General features: G+C 53.6%; 1 protein-coding gene across 1 annotated transcript in view; it reads left to right on the plus strand.

Annotated features, from left to right (window-relative positions):
- Positions 1 to 12,837, plus strand: part of CAMKK2 (calcium/calmodulin dependent protein kinase kinase 2) — a 47,278-nt gene extending 34,441 nt beyond the window's left edge. The window contains 6 exon segments of the mRNA XM_032472225.1: positions 320 to 393; positions 480 to 567; positions 1,684 to 1,812; positions 6,265 to 6,365; positions 6,852 to 6,894; positions 9,645 to 12,837. Of these exon segments, the coding sequence (XP_032328116.1) occupies positions 320 to 393; positions 480 to 567; positions 1,684 to 1,812; positions 6,265 to 6,365; positions 6,852 to 6,894; positions 9,645 to 9,809 (600 nt within the window). The 3' untranslated portion in view covers positions 9,810 to 12,837.
- The last annotated feature ends 770 nt before the right edge of the window (positions 12,838 to 13,607 follow it).

Consider the following 13,607-nt stretch of genomic DNA (forward strand, 5'->3'; position numbering starts at 1 on the left):
GCTTCTGCATCTTTTGTGTTGTTTCTTGGTATTATCATTGGTCACCTGGCAGGTGGGTGAAGAAGAGTGTTTGCTTTTGTACAAGTAGATAAATTAAAGCAGAGCTACAGGAGAAAGCCACAGTGTGGTTGGGAAGGCTCTAGCCTTCCTGGAAAGACTCCTGGTCCTTTTAGATCTTTGGGGAATGGGAACTGCTTCCTCCCTGGACTGGGCCACTGGGCCGTTTATTTCTCTGCTGTAACCCGCGTGGAGTGACGCCTGCTCTTGCAGGACAGATGCGCCCGCCACTGATGGCTCTGTCCCTGACCTCTCTTCGCAGTGCCCGTTCATGGATGAGCGGATCATGTGTTTACACAGTAAGATCAAGAGTCAGGCCCTGGAATTTCCAGATCAGTGAGTATCGCCTATCAACCCCAAGTCTGTTTCTTCCCCGGGGCCTTGGTGACATCTCCCACCCCTGATGTGTCTCCCACCCCCAGGCCCGACATAGCTGAGGACTTGAAGGATCTGATCACCCGCATGTTGGACAAGAACCCGGAGTCGAGGATCGTGGTGCCTGAGATAAAGGTACCTGGGGGGCTGCTGCTGCCCCTTGGGGTGTGCGCCCGGGGCTCTGCTTGGAATTGTTTGGCTCAACCCTGCCTCCGCCAGGCCCCACGCCCCGCCGTTTACAGCGCTGCGCCCTCCTTGGCACCACCGCCCTCCCATGCCCTGGGGCCTCTGGGGTGCGGGGGGCTGGTGGGGGAGGATCTGGGATTTGTGCTCACTGTGATTGTGGAAGCGGGGTCTGCTGTCAGCCGAACAGTTAGCACTCGCTCCAGCTGGCTTGGACTGATGGCATCCACCCTCCTCGGACTGGAGCAGACCAGGGCCTCTGTGTGCTCCACTCCATGGCTGTGAAATCCTGGGTCCTTTCCTTCTCCCTGCCTGTCTCTTTGAGAAAGTGCAGTGTAGGAGGAAGTTAGTGAGTAATTGGACCTCCACTTCTGACTTTGGCCTGCTGAATTCCACTCTGTTGCAGGAAGTACTGTTAGGAGAGACCCCTGTCCACCCCCTACACCCCCACCAAGTCCACATGCACACACATGGACCTTGAAGGAATCTAGAGATTTGCTTCGGGAACTCTTAGGCACCTCAGCTAACTAGCATTTGAAGAGGAGACAGCCCAGAAGGTCACAGATAAGGGCTTGGACCCCAGGGGCTCGTAGTTGAGGGCAGACCTCTGCCTGGACCCTCTTCGGATTGTGCCCTTCTAACTGGTCTCCCTGTGCCACCCCGAGCCTCTGTTTCCCTTTCGGTGAGGTGGGGACAATGCTGCCTACTCTGAGCGGAGCCTTCCAGGCATCAGGGAGAGTTGGTGAGGAGTGAGGGTGCTCCTCTGGCAACCGTGCGAGGCAGATGGCAAATTCCAGTCACTTCTGCCGAGACCGGGGGCCAGATGGGGAATCCAGTCCTGCTCACATTCCGGCCTCGGAGCTCCCTCCCATTCTCTGTCTCCCGTCTTTTCCACATTTCCTCCCGTCTTGCTCGCCCCCTCCTCTGCCTGGCTTGCCAGATCTCCTGAATGCCTGACCTCTGGCCACTGCCTCTCCCCTCCCGCGTTCCCTCCCTGGCTCTGCTCACTGGCAGGGTCTCTGGGAGCCAGCTGCGCCCGCCCCTCACCCCTCCTGTCATTCGTTGAAGCTGCACCCCTGGGTCACGAGGCACGGGGCGGAGCCGTTGCCATCGGAGGACGAGAACTGCACGCTGGTCGAGGTGACCGAAGAGGAGGTCGAGAATTCGGTCAAACACATTCCCAGCCTGGCGACCGTGGTAAGGCGGGATGAACCAGTGACCCAGAGCAGGGACAGAGAGCCTGAGGCGGGCACAGCAAGGGCACGCCGGGATGCAGGCAGGCAACTGAGAAGCAGACATGGGGCCCGAGAGTCAGGGGGTGGCCAGGTCTGCTCCTCGCCCCCAGCTACCAACCTCTGGGCCTTGGTCACACGTCAGGCCAGGTGGCCCTTGCATCTTCTAGCTTGAGTTCTGTCTACAGCTGGGCCTCCCGTTACTGTAGACAGGGGTAGCCCCTCTGCAAGGATCCTACTGCCCTTTCAGAATTCCTGCTTTCAGAGCATGTCATGGGGAGCAGGAGGAGAAGGACCAGGGCAGGTACCAGGGGTGGGAGCTGGAGCCATGGTCTCTAGACTGGGATCCCCATGGGCCGGATCTTCAGTCCCCACAGCAGACAGCTTAGCTCGTCTCATATCTGCCATGTGGGCAGCTCCCAGGGCTAGAAGCAGGGCTCCCCTTTCCATGCCTCAGAAAGCTCTTCCCGACTCCTGAGGGCGGGAGTTTGCTCAGGAATCTCCTGCCCCCTTTTATGGCCTTACATTTGGGTTCTGACCCAGGAAGGAGGAGGCAGCATTGGAGTCCTCCAGCCTGATCTCAGAGACTCTGGGAATCACCTACTTGCCAAGCTTCTGCCCAGGAAGGTGTCTGGCTTCTGGAGGGAGACTAGGACCCTCAGGGGCCCAGGGTCCAGGCAGCAGTCCTAAGGGCAGAATCCAGTGGGTTTCCCCATCACGGCCACCTCAGAAGCTCTGGGTGTGTTTGACCAGCACCGGCCCCAGCAGTCAGGCAGGGCCCTGGGCTCCTGGAGGGGATGGACTGGTGGGGCTGTCTGCAGAGACGCAGTGTCCAGCCTCGAGTGACTGCCCCTAGGAGCCCAGTGCTGGCTTCTTGTCTCCCAGCTTTGCACCTGTCCCTCTGCTTCCCCACACGCTTTCTCTCTCCTTCCCAAACCTGGGCCCCTAGGGGTGGGGCATTCCTTCACATCTTCCTTCTCCTCCCCCACCGGGGCCTCTGCATGACCTTCACTGTTGAACACTCACCAACCCGACCCCCTCCTCCTCATCCACCCACTGCCCCCATGTCTGGAACCCATAGTGGGAAAGGCAGCTGCTGTCGGACTCCCAGTGTCCGCCATGGGGTATCCCGTTGCAGGCTGGGGATGTTCTTCAGAAAAGGCGTCTGACCCTGGAGGTCTGAAATAGGCATTTTATTCAGGAAACACTTCTTGCACGCTGAGTGGTTTCCCAGGCCTGTGCTGGGAGTGGGGGAATACATTAGTGAATAAAAGTGACATGGTACCTGCAGACGCTCGGTAAAGGACCAATAAATAAATGTGCAACTCACAGAGGGGCTGTGAGGTGTACCTCTCGGGGGGGATGCAGCCGAGGTGGTGGGTTGGAGAAGACCTCCTGGGGGATGTGCACTGAGAGGACGGCGGGGTGTTAATCAGGCCAAGAGAGGGTAAAGGGTACGGCTGTTCCTGGCAGAGGGAACAGCAAAGGCAGTGATTGCCTGGTAGGAGGGAGCTAGGCCCACGAGAAGCCTCAAGGAAGGCAGGGCTGCTGAAGCCGGGCAAAGAAGGTGGCAGGAGGGTGACACAAGGCTGGACAGGAGGTGGGCCAGACCACACAAGTCCTGAGGCCATGGCAGAGATTTCAGTCTTCATCCCAAGAGGCCTGGGAAGCCCTTGCAGGGTTTGATTCAGGAAAGTGGCATGCTCAGCGTTGGCCTTGGGAAGACCCTACGTGGAGAGTGGACCATGGGGGCCCCTGCAGCTGTCTGCAAAGGAGGGGCTGGAGTGGGGAGGTCTGGCCCTCTCCTGGCACCCGGTGTGCGCTGGGCCCGGGGTTACAGAGATGAATGAGATACAGCGCCTGCCCAAGTGGGGTCCTGGCCTCATAAGAAAGATGGATCTGTAAAGAATCAACCTCTTGTGCCATCACATGGAGGGGAGCAGGAGTGGGAAGCTTCATAGTCCCTCCGCTGGGGACTGACGGCCAGGAAGGCCAGTCTAACGGCGGGGGAGGGAGGGTACGGCCACAAAGGCTCAGAGGAAAGGGGCCCACATGTTCCAGGAACCACAGAGCACAGGCCTTGGCAGGTGAGGGACCGTGAGTGCTTTGTCAAGGGGCACAGCCTTTGTTCCCTGCCTTGGTGTTTGTTTTTTTTTTTTCCCTTGTTTTTTAAATTGAGGTAGAATTCATGTAACATGAAATTAACCATTTTAAAGTGAACAATACAGTAGCATTTAGTACATTTACAATATTATGCAACCATCCCCTCTATAGTTCTGGAACATTTTCATTGTCCCAAAAGAAACCTCATTAGCAGTCACTCCCTTCTCCTCTCCCCCCAGCCCCTGGCAACCACTAGTCTGTTTTCTGTCTCTGTAGATTTGCCTGTTCTGGGCATTGCATATGAATAGGATCATGCAGTGTGTGGCCTTTTGTGTTTGGTTTCTTTCACTCAGCATCATGCTTTCGAGGTTCATCCTACATTGTAGCCTGTCATTCCTTTTTATGCCTGGATAGTATTCCATTGCATGAATGGAGCAATTTGGTTTACCCATTCATCAGTAGTTAAGACATTTGGGTGTTTCCACCTTTTGGTAAATCACTGTGTTTTTAAAAACACTTTTCTTCCTTTTTAGCAGCAAGCCCTTTTTAAAAAACCCAGAAGCTAAGTCAGTACATGAAACAGCTTGAAGAGACATCTTGCTCTGCATGTAGTGGGGCCAGAGCCTTACAGGGGGTTGAGGCCATTTCCTTGAAAATTCTTTCACCAAATACTGCAGCTAAAAGCATCACCAAAGGCCAGGACTTTCCATGGCCCCCTGGCTGCTAGCAGAATAAGTTCCAGACCCCTGTGGGTGAGGGATTCCACATCAGTGAGTGAGGGAATCAGCTCTGGGTTTCAGAAAGGAAGGGGTGAGCTGAAGGCTGGGAGGCAGAGGAGGGGAGCTGAGCAGTGGCTGAGGGGCCTGATCGAGGGATGTTACCTTTTCCCCAAAGATCTCCTCAGGTGTTTCCGAACCAAGCTGCCTAGCGTGGGCGGGGTAGGGGCACCACAGGGCTCCCCATCACGACAGTGGACCTGCCAGCTCCCAGCACCTCTGACTTAGAAGGACTTGGGACCTCTGCCCTCTATTGCCCTCACGCCTCCCAGCCTGGGGACTGGACACCCTCAGTGTCCTGGAATGCTTCCCCGCTTCTTACTTTGAGGCATATGTCTCCCATCCTCAACTAAAATGCAGCCCCCTGAGAAACTGGTACCCTTGTGTGTTGCTAGTGGGACTGTAACCTGATACAGCCACGGTAGAAAACTGGCAGCTCCCCAGAATGTGAATTGTAGAGTTACCATGTGACCCAGGAATTCCACTCCTGGGTGTACACTCAAGAGGAGTGAAGGCATTTCATGTGGAAAGTATGTCCACGTAAAAACTTGTACACAGATGTTCATAGCAGCCTTATTCACGGTAGCCCCAAAGTGGAAACAATGCAGATGCCCACCAAAGGATGAATGGATAAACAAAACGTAGCATATCCACGTGGAGGGTTATTACCAGGCCATGACTCATGCTACAGCGTGGATGGACCCTGGAAACATGATCCTGAATGAAAGAAGCTAGGCCCCGAAGGCCACATACTGTGATTCCACTTAGATGAAATGAGAACAGACAAACCCGTAGAGACAGAAAGCAGATTGGTGTTTGCCGGGGGCTGGGGGGAGGGTGGAATGGCGAGTGACTGCTAATGGGTCCTGGGTTCCTTTTTGGAGTGATGTAAATGTTCTGAAGTTAGATCGTGGTGATGTGAGTATACTAAAAGCCGTGAATTGCACACTTGAAAATGATGAATTGTATGCTGTATGAATTACATTTCAGTTAAAAGGACAGCGGCCCCCCTCCCCTCAGATTAGACCTGGGAAGCAGTAGTTGGTTTCTTGATGGGGCAGTTGTAGATGGCTTTCACTGAAAATAAAGGCCTGGCCTTGAAGATGCAATGTGTTGATGGGCCAGGAAGGCACATCCAGCGATGGCTCAGGTGAGACAGATGGTACCACCTGTCCTGGGGGCACAGTGCAGGCCAGCTCTCCTCGAGCACAGGGTCCCCTGCTGGTCAGGTAGGCCAAGACTAGATTATGACAGGCTTTGAATGGCAGACGGAGGAGCTTAGGCCTAATTTTGCTGGCAGCCAGGGAGCTGTGGAAGATTTTGGGAGCAGGCCAGTCAGACTTGGTGATGGCTTGGGCTTCTGTATCCCGGGTGGGAGGAATGCTGCCCAGTGTCTCTCGAAGGCCTGCTGCCAGCCACAAGCCCTGGGAGCCGGCAGGGGGCGGGGCGAGAAAGGAAGAGGGCTTGTGGCGTGGCGGGGGGGAGGGTGTTGCCTGGACTCTCCCCTAGGCGGCCCAGCCTCCTCTTCCCTCCTTCAGATCCTGGTGAAGACCATGATACGAAAACGCTCCTTCGGGAACCCGTTTGAGGGCAGCCGGCGGGAGGAGCGCTCATTGTCAGCGCCTGGAAACCTGCTCACGTGAGTGTCCACCTGCCTTGCTCTGGGGTAGGGGCCTGGGGGCCACACTGTGTGGGCCCATCCCCGCAGCGGTGACATCCGGAAGACTCAGACCAGCCCACCGGGCACACTGGGGACATCAAGCAGCTGCTGGCTTTGGTTTTGCCCCACCCTGGGCTCAGCCCGCCCCGTTTGCTGACAGCTAATCCACAGGGAGGTTTTACTTTTCTCAGGGGAACTTGCATTGGAACTGGGGAGAGGAGTGTTTGACAATCAGAAAGTGCTTTTGTGGCCCAAAAGCATGCACGCTTGATGGTCCTTTGATGGGTGAGCAAGGCCAGTCTCACGGGACCCGATGTCTCACAGCAGAGAGATGTCTTGCTCCGAATCACCCTGGCAACAGCTCTGTGAAGCTGGTGGTCTGGGTCTGAGTGTCTCTGGGGTGGGAACATTCCTTCCCAAGTGTCCCTTCTCACTTCCCTTTTCCCTCCCTTCTGGCAATTCCAGCAAAAAACCCACCAGGGAGTGTGAGCCCCTGTCTGAGCCCAAGGTAACGCCTGCCTGCCTGTCTGCCTGCCTGCGCCTTAGCCTCTGCCGGGGCCTGGGGGCGGGGGCAGCTGCAGAGCACGGGGCATCACCACCCAGGCGGACGTTCCTTCTGGCCTGGGCTGCTGCGCCCAGGCTCACCTTGGGCCTCTGGACCCAGAATGAAAACAAGGGGGCATCCAGGGGTTTGGACTGGATGGCGGGTCGTGCATGTGGGCTGGGGCTGCGGGTGCATGGCGCTCCACCTGGAATGCCTGTAAACTCACCCAGGTCTTGGGTCCACATATGCTCAGTGCACGTCAATGGCATTGAAGCTGAGTCGCAGCCCGGGGCTGGCCCTGCTCTGGGTCAGTGGTCAGAGCACAGATCAGGCATGCTGCACTCAAGGCTCTCCAGCGTCCACCCTTTTTTGTCTGATGGGTTAAGACCTGGAAAATAAGTCCCCCTTGCAGCGTATTGCACATGAATGTGAGTCCCCTGCCTTTGGAGAAGATCTGGACCTTTGCCCCAGAGTCAGCCATCCTCTTCTGAACACATACCCAGCTCCGCGGCACCTCCCAGGACAGATGAGAATTTTGTCCCTGTAACACTGAGATGACAAATACCTGTCTGTCCACCCCCCCCCCCCGCCCCCCGCCTGTGCCTGTGGCAGGATAACAATCCTAGTACCCTCCTCACTGTGCCCAGCTTGCCACCGCATTCTCAGCTGGGAGCTCCACGCAACTATTTCTGTTTTAAAACTGGCTTTATTGAGATACAATTCACCCATTTAGAGTGTATCATTCAATAGTTTTTAGTATATTCAGAGCTGTGTAACCTTCACAATCAGTTTTAGAACACTTTCATTAGTCCAAGAAGGAACCCTGCACCCTTAGCTGTCACCACTCAACTCCCCCATTCCCCAGCCAGCACTGATCTGCTCTCCATTTCTGTAGATTTGCCTATTCTGGACATTTCCTGTAAATGGAATCATACAGTATGTGGCCTGTGTGTCTGGCTTCCTTCACTCAGTGTAGTATTTTCGAGGTTCATCTATGGTGTAGCACGGGTCAGACCCTCATTCCTTTTTATGGCTGAGTCATGTTGCATTGTATGGACGGACCCACATTTGATTCCTCTTTCATCCAATGGCAGGCGTTGTTTCCACTTTGGGGCTCTCACACATGAAGAAGCTGTACATTCTTGTTCAAGCCGCAGCTGTTTCTATTTGTTAGTAGTTGGCCTATGAGATGAAACGTGTTGGCTGCGCATACCATGGGAGTCGGGGGCTTCTACGGTAATGTAGGAAGACCATTTGGGGATTATTTATGCTTCTCTGGAGCAGGGAAAGCAGCAGTTAGGCATCAGAGCCAATCATCCACAGCCGGAGAAGGCTGCCTCCCATCCTGCCAAGATATTCCCAGATGTCTCTGCAGCCAGATGACGGGGTGGCCCCGCCTGCCGTTTGAGCCTCACTGGGTGACAGGGTGAAGCCTAATGGGCTCGCCTTAACTTGATCCTTCTCTCCTTGATCTCCGTTTTAGCGTTTGCCTCCCATTTTGTTTCATTTTTCATTTTTAATGTGATCACAGTTGCATGACACCGAAGACTGAGATTGGCCCGAAGGACTTTACTGCCTGTCTGTTCCCTCACCTGCAGCCCCAGCAGCACGTGGGGATTATTACCTGCCCTTGTCCTCGGCTCGCAGGTGGATGCTTCGGTTGTCCCAGTGGTCCAGCACTCTGGAGCTCTTGGGGCTTAGTCAGCCGTCAGGGGCCCTAGGCCCGTGGCCCCCCAGCCATCTGCAGTGAGACCAGCCAGCATGAGCAGGCAGCCGTAGGGCAGAAAGCGAGGGCCTTATTGGACATCTAGTTACAGCTCTCCTCCTTGGAGACTTGACCCCTTATTCTCTGGCAGAAACATGAAAGCCAATGAGTGTGATTTTTAAAGGGGTTTTTTCCTTGGGATGTGCAGACATCACACTGGCCTTTCCCTCGTGCAAGGACAGTTCCCCGTCTGGCCAGGGGCATACGATAGATACTAATCCTGCGTGGCAAGCCCGACGGCTTTCCTCAGAAGGGGCAGTCTTTGCTTGATGATGGCAAAGGGGACTTCCCCTCACATCTCCCATCACTCCCCCATGCCTGCCACCTGGGCAGCTCTGGCTGGGAGTGCTTTACGATATGGCTTCTCGGGGACAGGAGGACCCTTCTTCCCACCAGCTTGGTCTCTTCTGCTTTGATCACACAGAGCCAAGATGAGGGCCCTTCTCTCCATCTGAGGGATCGCGGGCGCCGTGTGTGCTGGGGAAGTTCTGTTGACAACCATTTCTGAAGGCTGGCTATGTGCCAGGCCAAGTCAGGGTGTCCTGCTCGCTGCCCCCAAGAAGTTCACCTGGGGACTGAAGACAGATGTTACAGTTACAGCTGTGCAAGAGCTTATAGCCTAAGGGGAGGGGTGGGGAGGGGAAGTCCCTAAAACCCTCGCTGAACAGGCCCCAGTGTGGGGCCGCACAGCTTACCATATGTGCCCTGATTTTAGGTGTTAGGACCATAGGTTCGTATCTATTTTTATAGCTCCTTGCTATGTTTGGCACCTGATGCTGGTTTTCCATTTACAGAGGGGTACAGAGTCTCCTTTGAAACTTTTACATAAGCAAGAAAAAGGGGGGAGAGAATCCAAAAGAAGTTAAGGAAATGACGTTGCAGACTGCCGGTTCAGGGCTGGGCCAGCATTACCCTGGGTCTTAACTTCGGTTTTCTGTTTGGTGAGCAGGAAGCAAGGCAGCCAGGACAGCCTCCGGGGCCCCGACCCGGCCCCCGTGGGGGAGGAGGAAGTGCTCTTGTGAAAGGCGGCCCTCGCGTGGAGAGTTGGGGGGCCTTGGGCCCCAGCTCCCGCTCCCGCACGCATCTTCTGCGGCCGGACGAGGTGATGGAGTAGCTGCCCGCACCTGACCAGCGACCTCGCATGCACGGCGTCTCACTTCTGCAGGCTGCACGCCGCGAGCCCTGCGTTTCCATAGCAGCATGTCTTACGGAAACCGAGCACGTGTGTAGAGCCTTGACCGTCATCTCTGGTTGTTTTTTCTTTTCATTTGTTTGATTTCTTTGTCGTTATAAAGGGGACAAAAAAAAAAAAAAAAAAAAAAAGACTCGACTCCATGACATCAACCTCGGCCGCTGGCTGGCTGAATGGGCAGGTGTGAGGAGTTGCAGACCCAAAGCCACGTGTATTTGGGAACAACTGCTTTTTAAAACGTTTTTATGCCAAAAACCCTTCCTTGTGAACTCAGAATCATGTCGGGTGTACCAACTGAATGTGTGTGGGGTTTGAAAATCGGGAAGAGGTGGCAGAAAACTCTGGTGGTGTGGTCTGAGACCACACTCGCTGCATTTGAAAGAGAGAGGAAGAGAGGGTGTGACTTCGTGCAAAACCCCAAACCTCAAAACCCAAACTGTGGCACCTTCCAGAACTGTGGACTCCAGGAGTCAGGATAGGGCTAGCCCTCAGTAGCTGCAGAGAGCTTCCATGCAAACTTATTTGTGAGGAGGACTTTAAATTTTCTTAACGAGTAGAGTTGTAGTCAGGAAAACAGAAAGGGCTTGACGTTTGTTTAATAGCTTCTTTGCAGAGGGGATTTTCCAGCCGCAGAAGGGCATTCGGTGGTTGTGGTGGGACAGGTTTGCCCTAAAGGACTGAACAAGTTTGTGTCTTTATGACGGCCACTCAATGCTGAAGTTTTTCTTAAATAGTTGACGGAGCTCTGGTAAATCTCTTGTTAAATTACAAAAACTTCAGGGTGAAATCCTACACTTCCATGTACATTACATGGCTTAAGAGTTAACAACCACAAAGAAATACTTTGAATTCTCTAACTAGTCTGAACTCCAGGGCAGTTCCTTTAGAGCTGCCAAGATACAGCCCACGGCTTCAGGTATGTGATCGGAGTTAGAGCCAATGAACTCTGTGCCTGTATATTAGCAGCTCAGCTTATCACCTGTGTATTCTAGAAACTGCTAAGGTTTTGTTTTCTTCTTAAATACTAGCTGATTGTTATAGTCAGTGAAACACTTATCCAGTTTCTGGATGGCCAGTTAGGAGATACTTTCATTTAACCAAGGTAAAAATGACCACCCTTACCAGCAAAGCTCTGTTAGAATCTGCACAATAACTCTGGGGCACCCTTTTAGAGATTGTTGAAACATAGAGTAGTCCTTGGGGTCCAAGGGGACCGGGACTTGGCACCGGAAGTTCCCTTTGGTAGCCGAAAGTCCAGAAGAAAAGGTTTACCTTTTTGACTTCCAACTAACATTGAGAGGTGTGGTTGCAGTTTAAATGCACCTTCTTCCAGAGCCGCACGTGGGTGAGTGTGAAGTTCAAGAGGGAGGAAACCCGGAAGGACTTTGCCTTGGGGGCTGTGCTTTGTGGAATCTGACTTGGGGGAAACAGTGTCAGTAATTGGGCTCAGAAGGACATGCCTTCCTGTAGTTTCTGTCTGATCAGCCTTGGCATGAGGACTTTTTGCAGAGAGACAGAGACAGGCCACGTGCCGCCTGCCCCGCGCATTCACAGAGCCCGGGCATTCTTGGCTTCCATCCATCTTCGTAAGCTCTTGAGTGTCATTTAGCCAGGCTTTTCTTGCTATCTTTTAAGCAGTACCGAATTAGGGAGTGCTGGTTTCCAAGAGCAAAGAACACCCATCTGGTGGAGGGTCCTCTGGCCTGCTTGCTTGCTTTCTGTGACCTGGTACTTCCTCCTGCCTCCTGTGCTTGTTTACCTTTTTGGGCTCTACCCCTTCTGGGAGCAAGTGGGGTCTGGTTAGTTTGCAATAAGCACCTTGCCATGGTTCAAGTCACCCAGCCCTTAGTCTCAGTGCCCCCTTGTCTGTGTGGACTCCGGCCTGGCCGAGGGGCCCGCCCGGGGAGGGCAGGCAGCAGGCAGAGCCTCTGCAGAAGCCCTCCTGCGTTTACACAGCCGCATGGGGGCAGTGCCGTGTCTCCCAGCACGAAACTCTCCGTCTGAGATTTCATATGGGAATGCCAGTGATCAGGCAGCACCCAGCTGTTTAGGTGGGTGGGCTGGGGGAGGCCCGTGTTCATTACTTTTTTTTTTCCACCAAGAAACACCAAAGAAGGCTGTGGAAAGGAATCGCCCCACTGTGAGAAGTATAAACAGAGAGAGCATGTAACATAAAGCATCAGAGCTACTTGGAGCCCAGACTCTTGGGGTTTGTCTCCATCCTTAGAGCACGAACGTTGACTTTTCAAAAGCCAGCTTGGTCAGGAAAGAGCAGGAGCTATTATGAGCAGCTTTTCCAGGTGAGCAGAAAGGATGCCCATCCATTTTTCTTCCACTCCTGGCTCATCTGTGGGACCAATCTGGTGGAAGACGCTGTGGCCTTGAGGAAGCACACGTTCTCCACCCATCTTTCTCCCGCCCTGTTCCACTTCCCCGTCTGTTCTGCAGCCTGGCCAGGGCCCCCATAAAGCCTCATCTAGCCCCTTGTCGGCACCTGGGGCCGGAGAGGCCGTCTCCACACTGGTCTGGCCTTTCCCGTGAGGCAAATAACAGTGCATTTAGACACCTCGGCTCGACCTGTCACTCTCAGCCATCTTCCAAAGGGGAGCCTCACATTGCCAGGGGAGAACCAGGACTTCCACTCGCTTCCAAGGTGCTAGGGAAGGTTTCCGGGTTGTCGGTTCCCATTTTCTCTCCAGCTTTACGGGCCGAGTTTCGTGGGACTGCTGACTTTTCTATTCTGTGATTGATTTCATGCCCGATGCTTCTGTTTTATTCCTGATCCTTTCTACTATGCATTTTCCTTTTATCAGGTGTACAAAGTTAAATACTGTGTATTTATCACTAAAAAGTACATGAACTTAAGAGAAAAATAAGCCTTTGGTGTTTTTCCACAAATGTTTAAGCTTCTCTGTAAACTTGAAATAAACAGACAGCAGAATGGTGCAAAGCCTGGGCCTCTTTGGAATGTTTTTGTTGGTCTGGTTTAATTAAGTCAGTGCTCTCTAGGTCATCTGTCCTTAAGTCTGTTTTCCTTCCTTAGGCTGACAGTGAGATCAAATGCCCAAGTCAGGGCTGATGGACTCAGCAAATCCCTAGTTTAAGCATGTCCTAGTACCTCACTCCTCAGTGTGGTCCTCGGACCTGCAGTGTCCATATCACCTGGGAGTGGGTGAAATACAGATTCCCAGGCTCCATTTAAACATGGTCCCCAGGTGACTCACCTGTATGCTGAAGTTTGCAAAGCACTGCTCTGGCAGGCAGGTCATTGCCAGATAGATTCTTCTGGTGGAGCCCAAGTGGGTGCGCAGCTACGGGAGGAGTTTTAATCACACATTTGACTTCATCCCTTGGGCAGGCATGCTGTGTGACACCTCACCCCATTTTATGGATCATCGTCTGTAGACTGGGGCTCAGAAAGGGCTCTGAATTTGTCAGCAAACTCAGTGTTCTGCAGAGCCCTGCAGGCTGCCGGTTCTCATGGCGTCTGATTTAGAACTGCTGTTTTCTCCAGACTGCAGGCCGAGGGGCCCCTGAGTTCCAAATGTGAATCCAGCCCACAGCATTGTTTTCCTGGCTTTGAACTTCAGCTGTCTCCTATCAAGGGGCAGCAAATGAAGTCTGAAAGATTCCTGTTCCATCACTGCAAAATGCAACACTGAAATACCGGCCTTCAGCATCAAGAGCAGGTGTTCCTATTCAAAGGCCCCACTGAGAATC

Source organism: Camelus ferus, chromosome 32 (assembly GCF_009834535.1).
Source record: "Camelus ferus isolate YT-003-E chromosome 32, BCGSAC_Cfer_1.0, whole genome shotgun sequence".
NCBI lineage: Eukaryota > Metazoa > Chordata > Mammalia > Artiodactyla > Camelidae > Camelus > Camelus ferus.